Source organism: Antechinus flavipes, chromosome 1, assembly GCF_016432865.1.
Source record: "Antechinus flavipes isolate AdamAnt ecotype Samford, QLD, Australia chromosome 1, AdamAnt_v2, whole genome shotgun sequence".
Lineage (NCBI taxonomy): Eukaryota > Metazoa > Chordata > Mammalia > Dasyuromorphia > Dasyuridae > Antechinus > Antechinus flavipes.
Window position 1 is genome coordinate 448,057,596 of NC_067398.1, and position 26,211 is coordinate 448,083,806.

Genomic DNA, 26,211 nt, shown 5'->3' on the forward strand with positions numbered 1-26,211 from the left:
CTATCAACAATGCATCAGTGTCCCAGTTTTCCTACATCCCCTCCAACATTGGTCATTATATTTTCCTGTCATTTTAGCCAATCGGAGAGGTTTATAGTGGTATCTCAGAGTTGTCTTAATTTGCATTTCTCTGATCAATAGTGATTTAGAGCATCTTCTCATAATCCTCACATAATCTTGCTGTTATTATATACAATGCTCTCTTGCTTACTTCACTTTGCATGAATTTATATAGATTTTGCCAGATTTTTCTGAAACCATCATACTTGTCATTTCTTATAGCACAGTAGTGTTCCATCACAATCAAATAAAATAAAATTCTATTTAAAAAATTATTTAGTTATTTCTTCCCCCTTTGTCCTTTCTCCAACTTTACTTATTGAAATCCTTTTTTTACTGCAGTTGTTTCTGTTTTTCTTTGCTTTGTTCTCTTCATTAATTCTTTTCCCTTCCATTCTGTCCTAAACTTTTATTCTCTAATTTGTTGTTGTTTAAATTCTTTAATGTTTCTATTTCTTATGAAGTTAAAGCTTCTAAAATATCAGGTATGAGCTCTCCTAATCAATTTCTAGGTTATTGCCTATATAGCTCTTGCCTTATAACTTCCCCTTTCACCTCTCCTGTCCCTCCCCTCCGCCTTTTTTCTTCTGCTGTATTTCATTTTTGGAAATATGAATTTGTGGAAAAAACATAAATTCTAAGATAGTTGTTTTTCTTTTTTTTTAAAAAATTTTTTTTTATAATAACTTTTTATTGACAGAATCCATGCCAGGGTAATTTTTTTACAACATTATCCCCTGCACTCGCTTCTGTTCTGATTTTTCCCTTCCCTCCCTCCACCCCCTCCCCTAGATGGCAAGCAGTCCTATATATGTTACATATGTTGCAGTATATCCTAGATACAATATATGTTTGCAGAACCGAACAGTTCTCTTGTTGCACAGGGAGAATTGGATTCAGAAGGTAAAAATAACCCAGGAAGAAAAACAAAAATGCAAATAGTTCACATTTATTTCCCAGTGTTCTTTCTTTGGATGTAGCTGCTTCTGTCCATCATTTATCAATTGAAACTGAGTTAAGTCTCTTTGTCAGAGAAATCAATCCACTTCCATCAGAATACATCCTCATACAATATCGTTGTTGAAGTGTATAATGATCTCCTGGTTCTGCTCATTTCACTTAGCATCAGTTCATGTAAGTCTCTCCAAGCCTCTCTGTATTCATCCTGCTGGTCATTTCTAACAGAACAATAATATTCCATAACGTTCATATACCACAATTTACCCAGCCATTCTCCAATTGATGGGCATCCATTCAATTTCCAGTTTCTAGCCACTACAAACAGGGCTGCCACAAACATTTTGGCACATACCGGTCCCTTTCCCTTCTTTAGTATATCTTTGGGATATAAGCCCAATAGAAATACTGCTGGATCAAAGGGTATGCACAGTTTGATAACTTTTTGTGCATAATTCCAGATTGCTCTCCAGAATGGTTGGATTCGTTCACAACTTCACCAACAATGCATCAGTGTCCCAGTTTTCCCTCATCCCCTCCAACATTCATCATTATTTTTTCCTGTCGTCTTAGCCAATCTGACAGGTGTGTAGTGGTATCTCAGAGTTGCCTTAATTTGCATTTCTCTGATCAATAGTGATTTGGATAGTTGTTTTTCAATAATCAGTCTTTATATTCCAGGGTAATAATTGCTGTTTATGTTACCATGGAAAAGCAAAAGAAAACATGCATTAATTTCCCCCAATAAATTGTGATTACTTAGAATGGTTTTTCATGTAAGTGTCTTTACTTTGCCAGAAAGGAAGATAGAGAAAACAAATTCTTAGGCAAAGATCTACTTTATTTACCTGTCAATCATATAGAAACCATGTTCATATGGAAACCCATTGATATCATGACTGTCTTTTAATATGTCAAATTGTGTCAGTTATGAGACTTTGAATTGATGAAGTTTATCCTACTTGAAAATCCTTTTGGAAGGACAGTAACCCCACTAGAAAATCAATTGCCAGAAAATCATCCTCTGATGATTAGTAAATTCTTCTACATGTAATTAGACTACAATAAAGATGAGAGAGATGAATTACATTTCTCAATATATTAAAAATTTTTTGTGTAGGAATGTTATCCCTTTTCAAATATTATTCTAGATTTAAAATGCTATAATCTGCTGCATCTAAGAAATTCCTTGGCCTTTATAGTATTTATAAATGTCCCCCAAAACTTTGTAAACTTATTGGTTCTTGTAAAAAATATCATTAGATTTCTTAAAGTTAAGTTAATATTTATAGATGACGCTGGGAATCAGGGATTTTTTTTTTAACCATCTCTCTTTCTGGTATCCTATCATTGCATTTGTAGTTGCAAACTGCTGAAATTGTAAACATTAATGAAGAGGGACAGGTTTGGGGATCCCAGAGTTATTCCAATTGACTGAAACCATGGCAAGGTTGAAAATCTTGTTGACTTTTACTACTTGGAATTTTGACCCTATTCCTGGGTTTGGAAACTCTTGGGTTGTCTTCCCTCTGGGCCTGTCCTGATACCTAACACTGACAGGGGTACTCAAATATTATTAGAGTCCACCTGTATTCATTGTGGACACTTCCAGAATTTTGTGAGTGGACTAAGGTCAAGAATAGATTCCTTCATGGTAATTCTCAGTTACAATAGACACTGATATTCTTATCTGATTCTACAGAGTGTGATGTATGGATCATTGAAAGTAATTAGGAATATAGTCATTTAGATTGAGATAATTAACAGCCTAAAAATAACAGCTTAATTGTTTTCCTTAGTAATATAATGGATATTGTCCTGAACCTGTAGGCACAAAGAGTTAAGTTTAAATTTGGTCTTAGATACTTTTTATTGTGATATTGATCACTTTTCCTTTGCCTTAGTTTCCTCATTGATATAATGGGGATAACAATAGCACCTATCTTCTTGGGTTGTTGTGAAGCTAAACAGATAATATTTGTAAAATGCTTTGAACTTAAAGCCCTACATAAGTGCTAGTTAATTATTATTAAGTTCAGGAGATTATTACAAAAATGATTAATTTTTTGAAATGGAATATAACTTGAATATAATCTTTCTTCAGTAGATTCATTGAAAGCATTTTCAAGACCACTCCAATAACAGACATGACAAAGATGATAATATATATTTTTAATATACATGTGAGAACATATTTTTGATTTCTTCAATCAGGTCTCTAGATTTGTAGAGTCTTTCCTTCCACCTATTTTGGAATTTATGAATGTTTGGTATTGAAATATAATTTTAAATGTGCCTAAATTTTTGTGAGTCAGTGCTGTGTTTGGGTGATTGTACATAACAGTTTTGTTTGTGAAAATTTTCTAGTTCCTATAAAGTTTATTTGCTAAAATTTCAAGGATATTGTAAGGTTTGTTTTTGTGGGAGGAATTATGATGTTTTATACTGTTGTTGGAGAGGGGCAATTGGTCTTCTCTTTCTGAACATTACTAAAGAATACCACCCTTCACAATCTGTCCAGAGTTGCTTTTTATTTTCTCTTTTGTTCCCACACATACCTCATCCCTTTACTTTTTCTGATTTTTTTCTCTGGACAACCCTGAATAGCATTTTCTGTGTTTATTTGGTTAAATAGCAAGTAAACTAGGCTCTCCTTTTAAGAAGACAAGCATTTTTCTGCAGATTTAAGTATAAGAGGCTTAACCTAGGTAGAAATTTTAATCAGAAAATACTTTTGAATTTTTATTTCTTATGCTAAGTTGACTGGCTTGAATAATATTACTATTGAGTGACAATGCTTGTAAGGTAATAAAAAGCTCACTAATTTTCCTCTAGGCTTAAAATTCTTTTTTTTTTTTTTTAATAACTTTTTATTGATAGAACTCATGCCAGGGTAATTTTTTACAACATTATCCCTTGCATTCACTTCTGTTCCAATTTTTCTGCTTCCTCCTTCCACCCCCTCCCCCAGATGGCAAGCAATCCTTTACATGTTGAATAGGTTACAGTATATCCTGGATACAATATACGTGTGCAGAACCGAACAGTTTTCTTGTTGCACAGGGAGAATTGAATTCAGAAGGTATAAATAATCCGGGAAGAAAAACAAGAATGCAAGCAGTTTATATTCATCTCCCAGTGTTCTTTCTTTGGGTGTAGCTGCTTCTGCCCATCTTTGATCAATTGAAACTGAATTAGCTCTCTTTATTGAAGAGATCCACTTCCATCAGAATACATCCTCAAACAGTATCATTGTTGAGGTATATAATGATCTCCTGGTTCTGCTCATTTCACTTAGCATCAGTTCATGTAAGTCTCGCCAGTCCTCTCTGTATTCATCCTGCTGGTCATTCCTTACAGAACAATAATATTCCATAACATTCATATACCACAACTTACTCAACCATTCTCCAATTGATGGGCTTCCATTCATTTTCCAGCTTTTAGCCACTACAAACAGGGCTTAGGCTTAAAATTCTTCAACTTACAGATGCTTTCTTGAATTTCCTAATTATATTCTTTTAAACTTAGAAGCATTTAAAAAAAATATTTTATTAGTTAAGTTGTTTTTTCATTGAATTTTATAGGGAAAAGGTGCTCACAGGATTTTAGAACTCCAACCAGAGTGGTAGGATTAATCTATTTTTAGGCTTAGTCTACACTAGTATAGTGTAGGACTACACTAGTCCTAAATAGGAATTTGTCGTCTCTGTGCTTATCAACAATAGCAAGCCTCTGGTGTGTAATTTTAGTCATTTTATTATGTCTTTTTAGGTATTTAATGGTTGCTAAATGTTTGCACTCTTCAAATGCACAGGTTCTTCTATTTCCTTGAAAATTTTCACTGATCCATCACTGTGCTCTTGAAGAATGAGCTTTCTGTAGTTTATAGTAGTAATAATCTGATCCTGAACCACAATAATTAACCTCTCAGCTTTCCTAAAAGAAATTTGACTCATATATTTGTTTAATGCTTCTTTTTTTAATCATTATTTTTTCCAAAATCAATATTAAGCCTGAGCCAATTTGCCATGACCAGTCAATGGTTTGCCTAGACTGACATATACTCATTTAAAAAATATTTTATCACTGTCACTTTCCAATTATTCCCTTCTACAATCATCCCTCAGTAGAGCCTTCCTTGTTTAAAAAAATACAATTAAGCAAAATAAATTAGTATATTAGCCATCAATCAGCTATTTTTTGTATGACTGTTATACTTCTAAATATAAATAAATACTTTCTCTGGGTATGGATAACATTTTTCATCATAAGTCCTTAGAGTTATACTCAGGATTTAGAGTTGGTTCAATGTTAGGAAAATGGTAAGTAAGAGTATAAATATTATGCTACATACGACTGTAACACAATAATAATAATAATACAAAGTAACCAATTATATGAATAGATGAAAAAAAAACTTTTAAAAAAAATACAGTGGCCTTTTCTGTTAAATACACTAAAGTGCATAGGAATAGTAACCATTTCCTAGTATGGTAAGTTCTGTCTCTTCCCAAGGGCTGGCATTATATGGAGAAAAGCTTAGATAGGCTAGTTGTGTAGCAAGAATTTGAGATAGTCTGAGTGTTTTATTGGCATCTAGGTAGGTGAAGTCTCCCAATACATTGAATGGATTTTCTAAAGCATATTTATAGGATTTCAAGTCACAGAATGGGAAAGCATGGATGGGTTGTGATCTACTCTCCTAGAGTTAGTGAGAACATCAGGGAGTATATAGGCTTTTCATTAGACTGACCATCACACACATACACACACACACACACACACACACACACACACACACACACACACACGACTGACCATTATGCATATGCATATATGTATAAATTTTAAACCAGAGCTTACTCATGAGAATTATTTAATAAGAATTACTTGAATTGTTGAAAGGAATATTTGCATCAAAGAAATTTGAGATCTTTTGAAATATTGAAGAAGTAGAATATATATATTTTTTAAATTTAGACTTTGATTTAATGGCAGAACTGTCATGTAAATGGAAATAATTCTGATATAGTAATTAAAAGTATTTATTTTGATTTTTACCTTCAGAGAATAAGTATTATTATCATTTTTATAGATTATTGTGACTAATGCCAGTGAAAGGAATCAGCTGACAGAGGAGCCTAGGTTCTCAGCTTTGTATTCATCTCTTCATTCTTATCTCTAGTAACATAGTCTGGAGCACCCTGGCTATAGTATGCTTTTAGCAAATGTTTGTGGTTATAATTGTATCTAAAACATCCAGACAGACAAATGGTAAATTCATTTTGGCAGAGAGAGACTTTCACTTTGTAAGAAACAAAGAACTAGGAAGTGGTAGAATTTTTAACAAAAGGAATGCTAAATGTTGCTATCCTGGAAAAGTTATATCTGCCTGCTGATAAGAGTTGCCCCAGTTAGAAGGTCACTTTAAGGTCAGAATTAGTTAAAGGTCAGATTAGAAATACTGTTACTTTTAATAAAATAATAATAAAATTACTTCACAATGAAGATAATGGTGAACTTTTATGAACCGAGAGAGTTAGAACTATGCTTTATGCTTTCTGCCTTTTCTCATGAATTAATAAGGAAATTGTTAAGGATACCATTTACTTGGGCTCTTTGATAAAATGATTATGTTTCTGATATGGCTGAATCCAAACAAAGTTTTACATGATTTTGAGAGCTTCATTTACCAAAGCAACGTGAAATGGCTACCTTTTTGTAGTCTAAAGGATCAAATTAGTTTAAGAAAATAAATGATACCCAAAATTACATTTAAAATATTCATTTCTTCATTATGGGTCTAGAATTTGTGAAATAGAGATGATATATATGTATGTGTGTGTATATATCATATGGGGATATGCTGCCAGCATCCCAAAAATTATTTAAACAGAGAACACAGTTTACATATTATAAAAGTTATTATCTTAGCTTATTCTACCCTATGTAACAATTTATATTGTTACCTAATTTTTTGGGATTCTTTGCTTCCATCAGTAGAGTATGCAAACACAAGAATGAAATGAAACCTAGTCTTTAAATTTTTTTTTCCTTCACCATTTCTTTTTTGCTGATTTTTAAACAGTCATTTATCAAATTAACAGTGTTCTTGTTTTATTTTGAATTTAATTTTGTAAAGAAGGAGACATTAATGTTCGGTTCTACATAATATGATTTACTATATACCAAGTTTGTTCCCTAATAGGTAGCCATAAATAGAATACTCTTTTGGAATTTCACATGCACCAAGAAGAAATCCATTGACTTCAGTATGGGAGGTATTCCCTTAGGCATAAATAAATGGGAGACATCAGTAGCCCTAATCTCGAATCTATTCTGGAGTTTCATGTTGGATATTTGGCACCATTTAACATTACATCTTACAATGACCTCAGAATGAATCATAGTAGTCCTTACATCATGGCTTTTGAGAATTTCCTCTAATATGGGTAACCTGTAGCTGTTACTGTCTTAAAAATTGAAATAGATTTAAAATCTCATCAATTTGAATGATTCCTTAAATGATACAAATTACATCCTATGTGGTACCTACCCATAATTCATATTCTGAATGTCCAGTACAACTCTGTCCACATTGTCCTTATGTTCATCATGGGGAGGGGGGTCTACTTGTTGTGCCAGAGGAATTTTTTACTTTCTCCTGGTGTCTTAATTGTAGTAGTGGAATACTTTGGATGTCTAGATGTCACTTCACTTTTCCCACATCCTCCCTATTCTTTTTCCATTTTAAGGTTTTTTGAGAACATTTTTATGTTTTTTTTTTTTGTTTTGTTTTGTTTTGTTTTTGAGGTTTCTCATTGTCTAAATGTTACAAGCTTCTTATATCTATATACTTTTTTTCAATCTCCTCGGCTATCCAGTTTTCTTTTCTCTTCAGCTCTGGGTTAAGTTCTGTTAGACATGTTGTACAAACTCAGTAAATTATCTATTGATATGTATGTTGTCATCTGGGCAGTGTTTTTCTTGTGTAGGTTGTCAGTCCAAAAACATTTGTCTTATTATGGTTCTTTTTCAGAAGATCCCAAGTGTTTTAAGGCTTGACACAGCAAAATATGTTCTAAAAATGAATATTTGGAGAACCTCACTATAGAGAATTTTTTTCAACTAGAACTTTTTGCTAGGTGCTACATTACAGTGATCAACACCTTTGACAATCATATACTTCCCCATTTATTGCTCACCTAATGTTCATTATCAGAGAGTAATTGGATAACATTCTTCTGTTATGTCCTTCAAAAAATCTTGGATGATTTTAAAGTATGGGTGGAAGATACTTTGTTGTAAAAGAGTCCTTAAAAAGCATTTTGCTTTAATGAATGTCATACTTTTTCATAATGAAAAAATGGTAACCACAATAGGATCTTATTTTCTGTACATATTTCAGTTGCAAAACAGTAAAGATGGATCTATTTATTAATATTGAAGCTTTTTTGTGTCCTATTAATAGTATTAATGATGGTTCTCTTGATTTGGGTATATGACTCTTTTTTTTAAATAGATGACCTAAATTTTTTTTTTAAATTCTGAACTTAAACATTAAATAAGAGCATTTCTATATGCACAGAAGAGCACCAAATGAGAATTCTGTATACCAACATGATTCTCCATTTTATATCACTTGTTTCTTAAATTGTATAATAAATTCCGCATCTTACTTTCAAAACTGTCCTGCTTATCTACTTTCTTCTTATCTCTCTGTACATATTAAGAAAAAAATTTTTTCAATGGCTTGCTTTATCTTTTTTTTTTTTTTTTTTTTTTTTTGGGCATCACTATTGTTAGCCTCCTCCCCCAACCTCCACTTAAAAACTTAAAAAAAGAAAGAAGAAATCTTTGTAACAAAGTTAGCATTGTGAGATAAAATAAATTCACACAGTAGATAAAATAAATCCACACAGTAGCTATGTCCAGAGATAAATGTCCTTTTTTTCACTTTGTGTCTATCAGTTCTTTGTCAGGATGTGGAGAATGCTTAATAGACCCTCTATAGATATGCTTTGTCACTGCATTAATTGTAATCTATAAGTCTATAAGTTTCTTTATCTTTACAGCACTACTGTCTGTGTATGTTTTGTTCCATGGTTCTACTCACTTCACTTTGTGTCAGTTCATACTAACCAGGATACTTATAAGTCACCTTTTATCATTCCATTGAAGCTACTTTCTGTGATGACTGCATTTAGCACCCAGAGTATATTAGAATCAGCTGGAGTCAGAATAAGGAAAAATGCTTGATCTTTATTCTTTGCGGAGGTGAAGGGGAATAATGATATGAAGTGAGAGCAGTTGCCACACGACTCTGGCCAGCTGTCTCTCTGCCTCTCTCCACCCACCAAAATCGTCTCTATGTCATCTCCTATACAATACATCAAAACTTGCACAGAGTGAGCTGGGCCATTCTTTCTCCAAGCATATATTAATAGAATATTGTCCAATTGCTATTTAGTCTCACGTGCTTGGGACTTCAGTGCAATGACTCAAGAGCTTCAGCCCATTACAACTTTCTCCAAAATATTAATGATCTTTTAGTTGTCAATCCAGTGGCCTTTTCTCAATCCTCTTTTTCCTTGAGCTCTAAATACTATGGCACTGTTAATCCCTTGAACCTTTCTTCTCCCTAGTTTTTGGGTCAGTACTGTCCTAGTTTTTCTTTTACCTTCGAACTCTCCTTTACTGGATCCTCTTCCAGATCATACCCTTTAATTATAATCACATGTGCCTTTCTGGGGTCTGTCCCAGGCTGGACCATTTTCTTGGTCTGTACTACTTTACCTGGTGATTTCATCAGCTTGCATGGATTTAATTACCATCTTTGTGCTGATGATTCTTGAGAAGTACTTATCTTGCTCCAGACTGTCTGCTGACCTTCAATCTCACATTTCCAGCTACCTTTCAGACATCTCGGATGTCCAGTTGACATCTTAAACTCAATATATCTAAAACAGAATTTATTTCTTTCCCCCTAAATGTTTCCTTCTTTCCTTCCTTCCCTGTAACTTTAAAGGGTAATACCATCCTCCTAGTCCCTCAGGCTTACAACCTAGGAGTTATCCTAGATTCCTCCTCTATCTCCCACCCTTCATAGGCAAACTATTGCCAAGGTCTATAGATTTCATCTATGCAGCCTCTCTCCAGAAGCCCCCCTTACTCCTCTGGTATCACCATTGCTCCACTATAGGCCCTGATCACATTACTCCTGGATTTATAATTTGTTTTGCTATTTCAAATGGCAACCTAAGATGATCTTTAGATTCTGGTTCTTACTTTTTCTTCTCGTTCTTCCTCTCCCATTTAATTCTCCCTTCAAGTTCAAAAAGTTTGTTTTACTTGTGACTAGTCTTTCTTGGAAATTATCCAGGTTCTTTATAGCCTTTTTGCCCCATGCCTATTCTTTTTGAATTTTATTTCTAAAACAAGTTGTTAAGATCACTAGGTGGTAGCAGTGGATAGAGTTCAGGGCCTGAAGGCAGGAGTTCTTACTAGTTGTGTGACCCTGGGTGAGTCATTTAACTTTTGTTTCTTCAGTTCTTCATTTATAAAACACGCTAGATGGCAGACTGCTCTTGTCTTTGACAAGATGACTCTAAATGGGATCATAAAGAATTGGACTTGTTTGAAATGACTGAACAACAACAATAAACTAGACTGTTACATGCATCTGTTTGTGCTTATTTATGTGTTCTGTTTTTTAAAGTCTATATCAGATGAGAGTGAGGTTCATTTTGTATTCTTTCCCCCTAAACTTTCTTTCAGGTTTGTATATTCTTCATGTACCCCAATTATAGGAAATATCAAATTCTCTCCCTGTCCTCTTTTCTATAGTAGTATGTTCCTTTTACCATTCCTTCCCTTTTCCTTCTTTAAAACCCTTGCAACAGAACCATTTCACTGCTGTGATCTGTTTTTCTTACCTTCAAATACTCTTTCAAGACATTAAGGTTCTGAAAGGACATCTATTTCATCTTTCTCTTAGAATAATTAGTACCTACATCATCATACAACTTTTTTTAATTGTTCAAATAAACTTATCTTAAAAATTTGTTCCTTCCCTCCATAGAATTATACAAAGATTTGCAGGATAAATTATTTTTTTGGTTGTAAGTCCATGTCTTTTGCTTTTTGAAATATTACATTCCAGAATTTCTCTTTATTTATAGTAGAATCTGCCAGGTTTTGTGAGATGCTGATTATGACTTCTTACTACTTGAACTGCTCCTTTCTAGAGGAATACTATATATATAAAGAGATCAACCTGGATCATTTGGGTTCCTATACCCCTGTCTCTAGATGTCTGGATCTCTGAGGTTCAGGACACTGAATCTTCAGGGCCTTCAATAGCACTCAGAACATAGCTGCCTATTATACAGCTCAAGCTGTATAAATAGCCAATAGGAACCTCAAATTCAACATATCTGAACCAATCCTCTCCTCCTCTGAAATTTCCTAATTTCCATAATACAACCATGCTCCCAGCTACTACTTTAGTATTATTTTCAGTGTCTCATAGTTATTCATGCCATATGTCCAATTTATTTTCAGCTGTCATCCATTTCTACCTTCACATCTCTTGTATATTTTTCCTTCTCTCCATTCATGCAACTGTCACCATCATATAGGCACTTATCACCTCATGCCTGGACTATTAAATAGCATTCTGCTCCGTCTGCCAACTTCAAGTCTCTTTGCACTCCACTTCATCTTCCACTTAGTTGCCAAAGTGATTTTCCTAAAGCATGGGTATAATCTTGTCACCCCCTACTCAATAAACTCCAATAGTTTTCTATTACCTCCAAGATGAAATATATAAACTGTTATGTTTTACTTTTATATTCCTTTATAATCTGGCTTCTTACCTTTGTAGTCTTCTTACAATTTACTCATCCATTTTTGTACTCTACAGTACACCAACATTGACCTTTGTGTTCTTTTTCCCATGTAACATCCCTTCTTTTAACTTTGTGTCCTTTCCCTAGCTGTCTCCCATTCCCAGAATACTTTCTCTCAGAGGCTCCCTTCTACCTCCTGTCTTCCTGGGCTTGCTTCAAATCTTTTTTTTTTTTTTTTGCAAGATACTATTTCTGGCACTGCTCTCTTACTTCTAATATTGCTAGTTGCTTCTCATTAAGATTACCTTTAATTTGTTTATATGTATCTCTAGCTCTATCAAGATCAACAACACAGATATAAAGAAAAGCAATAGAAAAAAAAGGTAAAGTGACCTCAAAATTAAATGAATGAAGTTACATGCAAACAGCTATTCTACACATGCACACACATCCATGCACGTATATGTGGGTCCACGTATCTTATTAAATGACTCTCTGTTACTCCATTTGGGTTTTTTTTTTTTTCACAAAGATACTGGAGCAGTAGTTTTCATTAGATTTCTTGATCATTACTTGATCTCATGTGAACTTCAGATTTTTTATTTTTTTTAAGTATGTATGTAGGACTGGAGATGTCTGTCTACAGCTCTTTTTCTTAGAGTATATAAATAATTCTCAAAGATTTTGCATAGGAGTGAATTGCCTTCTTTATAAAGCACAATGCATCAACCTAGATATATAATTAAATAGCTTACTTTAAAATATATATATTTTTTGCTGTTATTTTTACCTCTTCATTTAATTTTTTTTTATAAAAGATGCTTTTCAGAGTGTCAATTTTTACATTCATGGAATTTGCTTATAGAGAAAAATAGATAAATATCAAGTTGGGAGAAGCAATATTAATATATTCTGAAATTTATTTTTATTGTTGTTTTTTCAGGCTGATCCAGAATATGGTCAGGGGATGAACCCTGTTAGCTGTCTGGCTCAGATTCAGCAGTCCAGAAAGGAAAAGGAACCAGACTATGCCCTTCTTTCAGACAGAGGAAAGTCTCGCCGGCGAGAATTTTTGATGCAGGTATCACTATTTCATAGAGGAAATTCCTTTAATATTACAGGAATATGGAATATCTCAGGTTTGGGTAAAAATGTGAAATAGAGGTCAAACAGGAATGAATGGTGTCAAACAAATACAATTAGGCCCACAACATGATCTTGGCTTCTCTCCCTGTCTGCTTCTCATGCTTGGTATGGTGAAGTATCAAGGACATTTATAATAGACAGTGTGAGGAGTTCAAGGCCATGTGGGATTCACACAGGTTATTTATGACACAATTTATCATCTTGAACATATTTATGTTGCAATTTGCAGCTGGGGTATTTTACTTTCTGGGAATTGGAGACATGGTAGCTTTCTTCAAATATTTGAAGGGCTGTCCCATGAAAGAGAGATGGGACATGTTCTGTGGGTCCCCAGAGAGCTGAACTGGACAAATTACAGATATGTCAATTTAGGCTTGATCTGAACTTTCTAAGAATTAGAGCTATCCAAGAGTATAATGGATAGCTTCAGGAAGTAGTAGTCTCATAGTTCCTTTCCAGGCTAAAAGCCTGGATTTTTTTTCATATTCAGAATGGACTAGATCTACGCAAACTCTGAGTCTTTGTGAATCCATTATTTTGAGAAATAAAAGTAGCAAATAGGTAGTTTTATCAGACACAACAGGACCTGGAGCAAACATTTTGAAAAGAATTAGGAGGGTGAACTATGTATCTGCTATAGAACCTATAGGGGTTCAGTCTTTTAGAGGATATTGAGAGACTTTTTTGTTTAGTCCAAGTTTTAGATGCCAAAAACATTGCTAAATAACTGTGACGTAGACTCTGCTTTTCTTTCTTTCTTTCTTTTTTTTTTTCTGAGGCAATTGGGGTTTAGTGCAGAGACCCTGCTTTTAAATAACTTATAGTCACTTCTAAGAAGGTAGAAATTTAGTCAGGATGAATCCTGTTATAGTCAATAAATGTCTATGCTAAGATAGCCAAGCTATTTCTTCACTTTTGTGTTTATTTTAAATACTCCAAGGCTTTGGTAGAGGTGATTTGAATATCCTCTTACCTTTTCCTGCAGCAGTTAATGAAACATCTAATAAAATAAAAGTTAAACAATGACTAATTCCATTATGTTTATAATTTAAAATATTGTAACATTCTATATTCAGTAATTTTGGGGATCTGAGCTCTGAATGCATTCCAAGCAGATATATTTGTATAGGGTTGTAGAAGGAAACAAAATTAAATTACTAAAGAAGGATTAGGTTGTTTGTGATGATATAGCAATAATAATCATTTGTTAAATACTTATTATACTAAGAAGTTACAAAGATAATTACAGAATTGTTTTGACTCATGCAAATGGTTTCTTTAAAATGTATAAAATAAATGATTTGCTTTTAGGACTTACTTTAGGCTATTTGAAATGTTTCATAGTATTTTAAATTTACTTTAATAGTTGTATTTGTTACTACTTAGTCTTTTACACAATCTATATTCTCTTCTCTAGAAAGGATTTTAGCTTGATATCTTGGCAGCATATTTATTTAAAACAGATAGCTTCAAATTTAGAAGAGTTTAATTTGTATCAAAAGTAAAGCACATAACAATTCTGATAATTATTTATTATAAAAACACAATTTATGGATGATATGGTAAGGTGATACCTAAAATGGAAGGATAGAAACAAGAGTAAGGTTGAATGGAAGATTCACAGTCAGATGTGAAAGTGATACCTACAGTTGTCTCAAAATTAGTTGTTCATTATTTGGTCTCTTCTTACTCTGTAAGTAAGTCCTCTTAAGAAACACATTTTCACTTTCCTTTGTATTCTCAAATGTGGAAAAGGAATAGGGAATGTTATGTGTGAAAATTGCTCCAAGGGCAATTAGTTAAGCCTCTTTGATTTAAGTTTATTTACTTAAAATTTTTTAGTTAACAAATCAAATACAAACTTGACAAAATTAGATTTTGTCATGAGATCTCTAGAACTTCACATTTGATTTGTACTTCTTCCAGAAACAATTCTAAAAGATATTTGACCCACTAAAATAATGTTGTTTCTTCAGGTATTGAAATGTATAGATGATTTCTTTTGGTCTCATTGCCAAATAAAATTTTGCATTATCATACATGGAGCCTGTCCTTTTGAGAAAATATTTTCTATCTTACTAACCTTATAATTAGATATATATTTTAAAATTTTTGTATTGATAGAGAATAGCAATATATCAGAAGTGGGAAGAGAAAAACTGACTATAATCACATTCTAGTTTGTACTTTTCCTTTCTTGCTTTTGAAAATTATACGAACTAATCTGTAAATTTTTTATATTTATATTTTGGAAATGGTGGCTTCATTGACTAGTTGCCATTTACAAAGAACAATGCTGTTGTAGCATTTTCATTTCATTGATCATTCATGAAATCTTTTTTTTTATCATCTTCCCTTTGACTTTCTTAGATTTGAAGATTTTCTGAAAGTTTTCTTTGGACACCAAAGGTTTAGAAAAATGTGATTTAAAATTTTGACATGTATTAGAAATATAAAGGTTCTTTACCTTTATACAAAATAAAACAAGCCTCTGTCTATGGAGTATATTGAGTACTTTTTTGAAAAAAAAAAACTTGGAATTTTTCTTAAGCAGGTTTCTTTTTTATGGGTATTCGTAAACACTCTAGTTAAGCAAGGACATTTGGCTATGCTTTTAAATGTTTTCACACTGAATTCATATTGCTTCTCCTCCCTCACACCCCCCAGAAGTCCCAATGGATTCATTATAGCATTCAGCAACCTTATCAAAGTAAAAGGCTTTTTGTATAAACTATTTAAGCAATGTTTTCATTTATTTTAATTGAATGTGGAAGTAAAGTATCTAGAGATAATTTACTCATTTTTATCTGTCACAGAAAAGGTAAATTTGAATGTAATGAAATGGATCCAATTACTTGTATTGGCCATTAGATAAACAGAAAAAAATCTCTGATGACATTGGCTGAGTGGTCTATTCCCAAAGCTAATTTTAGAAAGATTTTTTAAAAAAATGTTAATCTTTGATAGAAAACCAAATGAGGTCCAAAATCTGGTTTCATAGATTTTAGAAAATATTAGGATTTTAATTTAGCTTGTATCATGATCATTTTCTCCTTTCAGTTTTTTTAATATAATAATTAATCCTGTGACATTTATTGCTTGATCAAGTAAATAAATTACTTAACAGATAAGAGGGATTTTAGGAATTTTACATATTCTCTAATTTATGTGGACTTATTAACTAAAATAATCTGTGCAGTTTTAAAAATCCTACCATATTTATATTAATTTTTACGAAGTAGCAAAATAATTGAAGCTTGTTTCAAAATAAGTTATCGATAAATTAGTTAAATAAAAGCCTTATTGTGAAAACATTGAATTTGGGAATTTTCACATTTACATATATACGTTTATTTCATTTCCATTATTAAATAGTGAACTAGTTCTTGATAGTGAATCAATTATTGATGTAAGGCTTTTTTTGATTAATTTACTTTTTAAAAGTTGGTATTGAGGTAGTGTGATATAGTGGTTAAAGATCTGGCCTTGGAGTCAGGGCCATTTGGGTTCAAGTCTTGCTACTAAAATATAGAGGCTATATGACCTTGGGCAAATTGCTTAATCTCACAGTGTCCCAGACAATTCACTCAAACTCTAATTTGTGGCTCACTTGCTCATTTTCCTTTATGGAGGGCATTTTCTGCTCTTATGAAATCAAAGTCTGCATCCTTCACCAACCTTACTCCCTACCCTTCCCCCCAATAAATAAATAAATGTATCTATATTGTTATTGTCTTGACTTAAAAGGACTAATATTGCATCTCCAAAATTGCCTAATTTTATGATGTGGAAACTTAGTGATTTATGTTATGATCTTCAAATTTTTATTTACTGACAAAGATCAATATTTATTACTTTGTACATATGAAGTATGCATATAAATCCATGAAACATATAGAAACCCCCCAAAATTTATTTTTGGTAAAAATGATAATAATTCAATTGAGGAACTATATCATAAGATAAAATTTAAAATGTACCTTAAACACTCTCTGAATTGCATGAGAGCATTGACCTAGGAATCAGGAAAAGTGGGGCTTCTAGACTGAACTCTGTCATTCATTTAACATCATGATTTTAGGTCAGTTTTTAATTCTTACCTTACGTATCTGAAAAATAAGAATATTTGGGTTAGATGATCTCCTAAGTTCTATCCATCTCTAAGCTAAAATTTTGTGAATTTTAGGGATTTAAAAAATTGAATATAGTTCTAATGGAATCATTTCAGAGCTTATTATTTGGGGATATCAAAAAACTATGTTTGTTTGATGATTGCTCTTAATTATTTCTTTTCATTTTACCAGGTTAAGGTTGGTACTGCGGTTGCTACTGGAATAGGCCTTAGTAAGAAGATAGCTAAAAGAAATGCAGCAGAGGCAATGTTGTTACATCTTGGATATAAAACCTCTACTCCTGTTCAAGAACAGCTTGAAAAGGTGAGAGTTATATATAAATATGTGTATTACATTCTATATTGTAGATTACCAAAGATATTGGAAAGAAAAGGCAAGTATATTTTTATTATGTATTAGTAAAACATAGAATGTACTGTTATAAACAAAAATCTAATACATTATGGGGATTTGTTAAAATTGAAAACAATTTTTATTTTCCATTCATTTAAGAGTAGCATTTCACAGTAAATTTCTTCTTATTTGATGAAATATGAGATGAAAAATTAGATACATTATTACCTTGATGAGTTTATGAATTTATTTATTCAACATAGGTTGAAATTTCAGTCTGTTTACATTTTGTTCTCCTCTTAGACTTTTATCTATATCTTTGTATACTGTTAGAAAGTCATTTGAAAAGTAAAAAATTAAAATTCATTTTAGTTTTTGTATTGCACTAGTGCTGGTTTCCTTTTTAAATGGAATTCATTTGCTATTTTTACTGTTTAAACCAAGCCTTAAACTATTAAGTTTTTTTCATAAGTCCACAGATTTGTCTTAGTGTTGTTAGCCTAAATTCTGGAACCCAGTTGAAAACTTTTGAAATAAAAGACCTAGATTATCCCTTTAGGGCATGCATATATTGGACTGACACTCTATAAAGTAATTTTTCTATTTATTTTAAACTTGAAGGTAAACTAAAAGGGTGTTGTTTGTTTTTCTGCCAAGAGCCTTGTTCATGGTTCCCTATTTCTTCTATGGCACTTAATGACATCACTAACACCTCCCTCTATTGCAAGAGAAAAACAGAACCCTGAACTCAGGTCTTGGCATGAAAAAACAAGATACAACTAATTATAAAACTTTATTTAATCTTAAGATTTGTTCATTATTATTTTTGCTATCTGCTTAGGGTAAATAAATGCTTTTTTTATTAAATTTTTTAAATGACTGAAAAAATTCATATTGCTTTTAACTGAGGTTAACAGTCATCAAAAGTAAAAGTTTTAATGCTTGGGTAATTTTATCACTTAGGAATCCTGTTTCAGTTTTTAGGTACTAAAAGTACAGATGCTTGAGGTTTAGAGGGTAAAGTAAGAAGTAAAATCACATTTTAAAGACTTGGTTGTTCTTTATTTTTTAAGGTATTAAAATTTTTTAGAAAATTAGTTTTAGTTCCCAAAGAATTGCCTAAATACTATCCCTTAGAGACTTCTGTTTTCTTTACCAGTCTTCCAGTGATTTCCTTTCTTTTAAATATATTTGTAATATGAAACCTAACATGTGTTAAAATTTTTGTTGCTCTTACATTGTATATGTGTTATTTTAACTTTACTCATTTATATTGACTTAAAATTGTGATTTTAAAATGTATAAGTCAAAATAGGCCCCTTCAAAAAACACCTGTGACTTTAAAAAGTCACCTGAAATAAACATATTCTTCTGCCAAACATCCTAAATTTCAATTTTATTTTGTTGCTTTTGAGGAAAATTGAACAATATAAGCAAATGTGGTAAAATGAAATTAAAAAAAAACTCTATACTAAATATCTATTATTAGTGTTATCTTTTCAATTTTTTTCTTTTAAAGGCAGTATGATTACAGGGGTCCTCAAACTGCGGCCCACGAGCAGATGCGGCATTTGAGGATATTTATCTCTCTCACCCAGGGCTATGAAGTTTCTTTAAACTTCTTTAAAGGCCCACAAAACAAAGTTTTTGTTTTTACTATAGTCTGGCCCTCCACCAGTCTGAGGGACAGTTAACTGGCCCCCTATTTAAAAAGTTTGAGGACCCCTGAGTGGTAGAACAACACTGTTCCTGGAGTCACAAAACCTGGAGTTGAGTCCATTTTCCATGCCTTACTAGTCATGTGATTTTGGTAAAGACACTTAAATTCATTGAACCTCAGCTTTTGCATGTGTAAAATGGTAATAGTATTAGTTGCAGCTTCAGCCTAACTAGATGGTTGCAAAGATCAATGTAATTCAGTTTAACAAGCATGCACTAAGCACCTACTCTATATAAGGCACTGTATTAGACACCAGACCTGCAAAAATAAAGTAATATGTGATCTCAAAAAGCTTATATTCTACTGTGGAATGGAGAGGAATGATACACAATATATACATGGACAAATAAATATAAAATAGTTTAAAGAGAGGGAATACACTAATGTAGTATACTACATTAATACACTAATAACTACATTAGGTTGGGGCCAGGGAAGGCTTGATGGTGTCTGGAATGAGCACTGAAGAAAGATAAGGATTTTAGAAAGTAGACATGAGAAAGAAACATGTTTTAGGCTTCAGGGGGAACTGGTACAAATATATGGAGATGGAAGATGAAATGTCAAGGATGTATAAGAACAAGGGAACAGCTATCAGATAGGCTTGGTTAGAACAGAGTATATGAAGGATATGATATGAAATAAGACCCAAAAATTAGTTTGGAGTCTGGTTGTGAAGGACATAAAAAACCAGCCTCAGGGGTTTGTATATTGTCCTACAGGCAATAAGGAGTTACAGAAGGAATTTGAGCAGGGAAGTGACCCGATCCCTACAATCCTTGGCCATCTTTTCCAGTAGTGGTTGCATCTTCTCTCATGCCCCCTGACACATGAGTCCTGGAGGGTGAGTTAGCATACTCCTTACTCCTGTTACTGCTCTAAATTCTCCTTTTCCCACCATCACTCAGCCTTAATCACATTTCATATATTCCCCAATCTAGATCTCTTTCATTTCTCAAGAAGTTTACCCAAATGCCTTCTCTTATACTAGGGTATTTTAAAATATACCCTTATGTATCCTCAGATTTCCTAGCCTCCAACTTCCTTGTTATCCTAAGCTTACCTCAGCCAACCATCTACAAGGACAGACACTCCCATGATCTTTCTGTTACCCATATATTCCCTGCCATGATAAGAATTCTGAAACCATTTTTCTGATCATAATCTATTATTTCATCTCTCCCTAGATTTCATTTCTCCTACTCCCATCTATTCTTTTTCTTCACCATGACTTCTAGACCTTCTAGTCCTCTAGATAGCATAGTCTCCAAAGCACTCCTGCTTTGGCTTCACTTTTCTCCTTTATATTTATCTTATAGTTTACAATTCAATATCACACCATCTTCTACTCTTAAATTCCTGGCCCTTTTCTCATGTTGTCACTTGTGATTTACCAAATGCAGCCTGTGTTACCCTTACAATCTTCCTCCTTTGCTCCTGTTTACTTGCTTCTCACCTGTGATCTAAAAAGTCACATCATGTTTCTAATATCAATAGGGCTTTCACTGAATTATGACAATCCTTTTTATTCTTCTCTAATTGATTTTATTTTTTAATTATATTTTTTAAATAAACAAAAATCTGCTTTCTCTCCCTCAGATCTCAATTTTCCTCCCTCCATTTGATAATAAAAGAAAAACAAAATTTCTGTCCCAAACAAATTTCCTCATTAGTCATGTACAAAAAAAAAGGAAAAAAAAATGTTCTTCACTGACTGAGTCTGCCTCTTTGTCAGTAACTTAGTGGCATATTTCATTATTAGCTCTTTTTTTTTGCCTTTCAATAGTATTTTACTTTTCCAATACATGTAAAGATAGTTTTCAATATTCATTTCTGTAACATAGTTTAGCTCCAAATTTTTTCTCCCTCCTTACCCTCCCCACTCTCCAAGACAGTAAGCAATATGATATAAGTTAAACATATTTAATTCTTTAAAACATATTTCCATATTGTCATATTGTATTAAAAAAATCAGACCAAAAGGGAAAAAGCCATGAAAGAAAAAGAAAACAAACATAATAAGGTGAAAATACTATGTTTCCATACATATTCTTTCTCCATAGTTCTCTCTCTGGATGTGGATGGCATTTTCCATCCCAAATCTATTGGAGTTGTCTTGGATCACTGCATTGCTGAGAAGAACTAAGTTTCTCATAGTTGATCATCTCTTAATCTTGCTGTTATCGTGTATAATATTCTCCTGGGTCTGCTCACTTCACTCAACATCAGTTCATGTAAGTCTTTCCAGGCTTTTCTGAAATCAGCCTGCTCATTGTTTCTTATAGAACACTAATATTTCATTACATTCATATTCAGCCATTCCTCAGTTGATGGTCATCCACTCAATTTCTAATTCCTTGCCACAAAAAGAACTGCTACAAACATTTTTGCACATATGGGTCCTTTCCCCTTTTAAGATCTCTTTGATATACCAACCTAGTAATGACACTACTGGGTCAAAAGGTATGCACAGTTTTAGAGCTCTTTAGGTATTGTTCCAAATTGCTTTCTAGAATGTTTGATTTTATCAGAAATGGATTAGTGCTCCAGTTTTCCCACATCCCCTCCAATATTTATCATTATCTTTTCCTGTCTTCTTAGCCAATCAGTTTGTTTGTCTACATTATATTATTGTCATTATATAACTTGCTTTCCTGGTTCTATTTGTTTATTCTGCAACAGTTCATATAAGTTTTCCCACATTTCTCTGAATCCATCCCCATCACCATTTCTTACATTATTTCATCAAGCTTATGTAGCATAACTAATTTAGCCACCCCTCACAGCATAGGTAAAATCTCTAATTCCCATTATTTGCCACCTCAAAAACTATCTATCAATATCTTTGTATATTCTTAAGTGTTGATATTGCTTAAGACTATTCTTTCCCTTAATTTATTCTTCCTTTCACTTCTCCTCCTTTATTTTCATCTTTTCTCTTCTATTTCCCTGTTGAATGAAATTTGTTTCGATATCCAGTTTTCTGTGTGGGCAACCTTCTCCTTTGACTAAAAGTTCAAATGTTAACTTTTTTCTCTCTTATCCTGTAGTCTTGTTTGTATAGATGTCTTTTTGTGCACCTTGATTATGTGGCATATCCCCTTCCTTACCCTTTCCCCACTAGTGTATTCCATTTCCTCTTTCTTTTCTTAAGATCTTTAAGATATTAAGGAACTACTTTCTGGTCTTGTCTAATAAAATTCTTGTAACCCAGCTGATAATTACATACACAATTTTTCTTTTTTAGTTCCTTAGAATCATTTATTCACATTTACCTTTTTTGTTTCTTAAAATACTGTGTTTGAATATTATAGTTTCTACTCTGGTCAGTTCTTTTCCTCAGGAATTCTTAGAAATCTTTTGTTTCTTTAAAGATCTTTTCTCCCTCTGAAGCATGATTCTCAATTTTATTGAGTAAATCTGTAAGCGTATTTTTTGAATTCTGGAATAGCACAGGCCAAACTTTTTTATATTTGTGACTGCTAAGTCATTGTGAATCTGACTGTGACTTTTATATATGAATTCTTTCATTCTGGCATCTTGCAATATTTTTCTCTTATTTGAAAGCTCTGAATTTTGACTCTAATATTCCTGGGAATATTTTTGGAATTTGTTTCAGGAGGTGATCTATGGATTCTGTTTTCATTCCCCTCCCCCCCCACCCCACCCCCATTCCTAAGAGATAGAGACAGTTCTCTACTTTAAGGCAATTCAATAATTCTTAAATTTTTTTCTCATTAATCTGTTTTCTAGAGCAATTGTTTTTGCTATGAGATACTTTATATTATCTCCTATTTTTTTCAGTCTTTTGACTTTGTTTTAATATTTTTTTGTTGTCTCATGGAGTAGTATTGGCTTCTAATTGCTACATTATAATTTTCAGGGTATTTGTTGCTTGGGCAAAGTTTTGAACCTCTTGTTCCAAGTTATTAATTCTTTCTAATCCTTTCTTCTATTTCTTGTCTCTTTTTCTCTAGTGTTCTCATTTTATTGATTTAAAACATTTTAAACTTAAAAAACAAAACAAAATTCATGCTTCAACTATTCTGGGCATTATTTAATTATTTAGTTAATTATTTTGCCTAAGCCATATTTTCTCTGGGACTTTGCTTGTAGATGCTTTGTAGTTATTCTTTTCTGGGTTTAGAGCTTGAAGGTCTCAGTCACTATAATTGTCTTTTGTGGAATTCTTTTTTATTTGCTAGGGCTTCTAATCTCCTTCTTGACTAAATACTTGATGTTAGGGCTGAGGCTCTGTGTAATTCAGGAGGGAAAGTCTGGGCTGACTCAGTTTTTTGAGGACTGTGTTCTCAGATCCAGTGTAGGTTCTTAGGGATAGCTCAGGCTGGATTCTGTAAGATTTCAGTACACTGAAAAGTGGTCTGATCCAGGGCAAAGTCTCTTTATTGCCCCACTTATCTGAACTCTTTAAGTTCTTGATCTGGCTTTAAGTCTGAACAGTAATAAGATGCTTCAGGACTTATTTTTTCTCAGCCAGCTGGGAATCTCTGCTGCTTTGGGCTGACAGAACTTTAGGCTTCTCTTTCATTTGAAATTTGTGTCCCGAGTTCTCTCTGTAGATTTTAGACTAGGCTAGAGGCTGAAATTGAGACTCTGTTTTTGAAATCTGAGACTCACTCTAGATGCTTGTATCTGAACCAGACTCTCTTTCATTAAATAACCTTGGGCTGGCAACATGTTTTTATTCTGGAATGCCACTTTTGGTTCTATGGTCTTGTGTGGTTCAAAAGGGGAGGTGAGTAATCAGCATATAATAAAATAGCTGGAGATATTGCTAGGAGCAAAACGAAGGTTTATTATATGTTCTTGTAGCCATCACTCCAGTCGAATAAGCAATCAAAGAGAAGAGGCTCTTTATAGAGGCAGAACAGCAAATTATATACTTCCTCATGCAGAAGATCCCTCCCACCACTGACCCTCATCCTCACTGGCCAAAGGAATGTGGTCATATTCTAAATGCAGGCATAGTCCTCCTTCCTGTTGATTTTTTTTTTTTTTAAATTCTTTGGATGGTTTGAAAAGGAAGTAACCATTGATCAATGGTTAGCTACACTACTTCCTGTAGGTCATGTGACTTCCTGAAGCTTAAACCTAGGGTCTGACTTTTTCTGCCTTCCAGTCCTTTGAAAATAGGGAAAATGTGACTTCCTGAAACTTAGGCCTAAGGTCCTACAACCTGTGAGAAATCTTCACCTGGTCCCGTTCAGTCCCTCCATATTGTACCCTGGATTTGTGACCCAAAACTTGGAAAGGAATTATAGGGCCGCAAATTGTTACTTGTTCATATTCCCAGTGCAAAAAAATGGAGTCCATTGAGGGAAGGAGACATTTTCTTGCTCTGATGAACAATTTTTCCTTGAGCATGGCTGGTCCTGGTCAGACTTTAACCCTAGTGTGCATGTCTCTTCATGAAAATATGGACTGGAAAAATGACTAACTGTAACCTTTTCATGGATTTTCTATCAAGATTTGGTCTAGTACATTTTATAGATCTGTATGGAGAAATTGGAGTGAGTGTGTATGTGTGTGTGGGGGGGGAGAGTAGCTTGTGTTACTTCCTGCTGTTCAATCTTGTCTCTACCTCTCTTGAATGATTTTATATCATAACCCCCATAACTTCCTCTCAATAGGAGACTTTAACTCATACTTTACTGAAAAAAAAATAGAGGCCATTTGTAATAAGTTTCTTCTTTTCTATTCTACCTCTGAAAATTCTCTGTTTTCTCCTTCTTTTTCCAGTCTGATGAAGAGTTGACCTTTTTCCTTGTGAAGGCCAAAAGACACACTCATACCTTTGTTCCTGTTCCCTCCTTTATTCTTTAGAAGATTGCCTCTCCATCTATCCCCCCATCTCTTTAAATTATAGTATTTCTCATAGATTCTTACTTTCCTTCTCCTCTCCCTAACCTCCATTTATCCTTAAAACAAACAACAAAACCTTTAATGTATGCCTTTCTTTTCCCAGTTAACATACCTCAAAAACATTTTGTACTCCTTGCCTCTTCTCTCTACTTGTTCACTTCATGGAATCTGGTTTACTGAAACGGTTGTTTCCAAAATTACTAGTGATCTATTCATCAAATATTACAGCTTTTTCCTTAGCTCTCATTCTTTTTTGACGTCACTGTACCATTGGCCACCTCAGTGGCCAATCAGTGGGCTTACTATGTAGGCCTTGTGCTAGTTAATCAATTACCAAGGCAAAAAGAAATAGCCCTTATTCTTAAGAAACTTTCTTTCCTGAGGGGGATACTATATGTACACAATATACACACATATACACAAATAAATTTATAATATAAATATATATGTATGTATATTGATTACTCTCTTCACTGTCTTCTCTGGGTTTTCTTGTCCATGTTCTCTCTTCCTTAGTCTCGAAGGTTTGAATCTTCTTTCATTTCTTGCTCCCTGATTGTATGTGTATCTCAGTGTTCTGTCCTGGGCTCTTTTTTCTTCTCGTTTTATATTCTCTCTTCAATATTTTCATCAATTCTCTTGGTTCGGTTATATTTACCCAGATGTATACTAGATCTATATAGTTATTATTCTCCCATTGGAATGGCAATCTCAGGATTCAATTCAACATAATAATTAAGAATTCACCACATGTAAAGCACTGTATTAGGCATTGAAGGAGATTAAATGTTTAGAACCATTTTCTGCCCTCATGAAACTTATAGTTTACTTAGATGAATATAACATATTTATAAGTAATAATAAAATAAAAAGTGGCATCTGGAAATGAGATTTGTTTTTGAAAATGTCATCCTTAGTGTAGGTTGAAGGAAACTTTCATGAAGAAGATTTTCTTTCAGTTGAATTTTTCAAAGAGTAGAAATTCCATGAGTGAAGAGTGGTAGAAATAATTTTCTAGGAAGGAGCAGCTTTATGGAAGCAAGAAAGTTCAGGGAATGTTTAGGAGACAGAGAGTAGTTCCATTTGGGTGGATCATAGAGTTTATTCAAGAGAGTAGTATGCAATA

The 26,211-nt window shown here is 33.2% G+C and overlaps 1 protein-coding gene across 1 annotated transcript in view; it reads left to right on the forward strand.

Annotated features, from left to right (window-relative positions):
* STAU2 (staufen double-stranded RNA binding protein 2) overlaps nt 1–26,211 on the forward strand; it is a 437,835-nt gene that overhangs the window by 154,482 nt on the left and 257,142 nt on the right. Inside the window, exons 9-10 of the mRNA XM_051970039.1 lie at nt 12,814–12,951; nt 17,321–17,452. Coding sequence (XP_051825999.1) covers nt 12,814–12,951; nt 17,321–17,452 — 270 coding nt within the window. The remainder of the gene's footprint in view (nt 1–12,813; nt 12,952–17,320; nt 17,453–26,211) is intronic.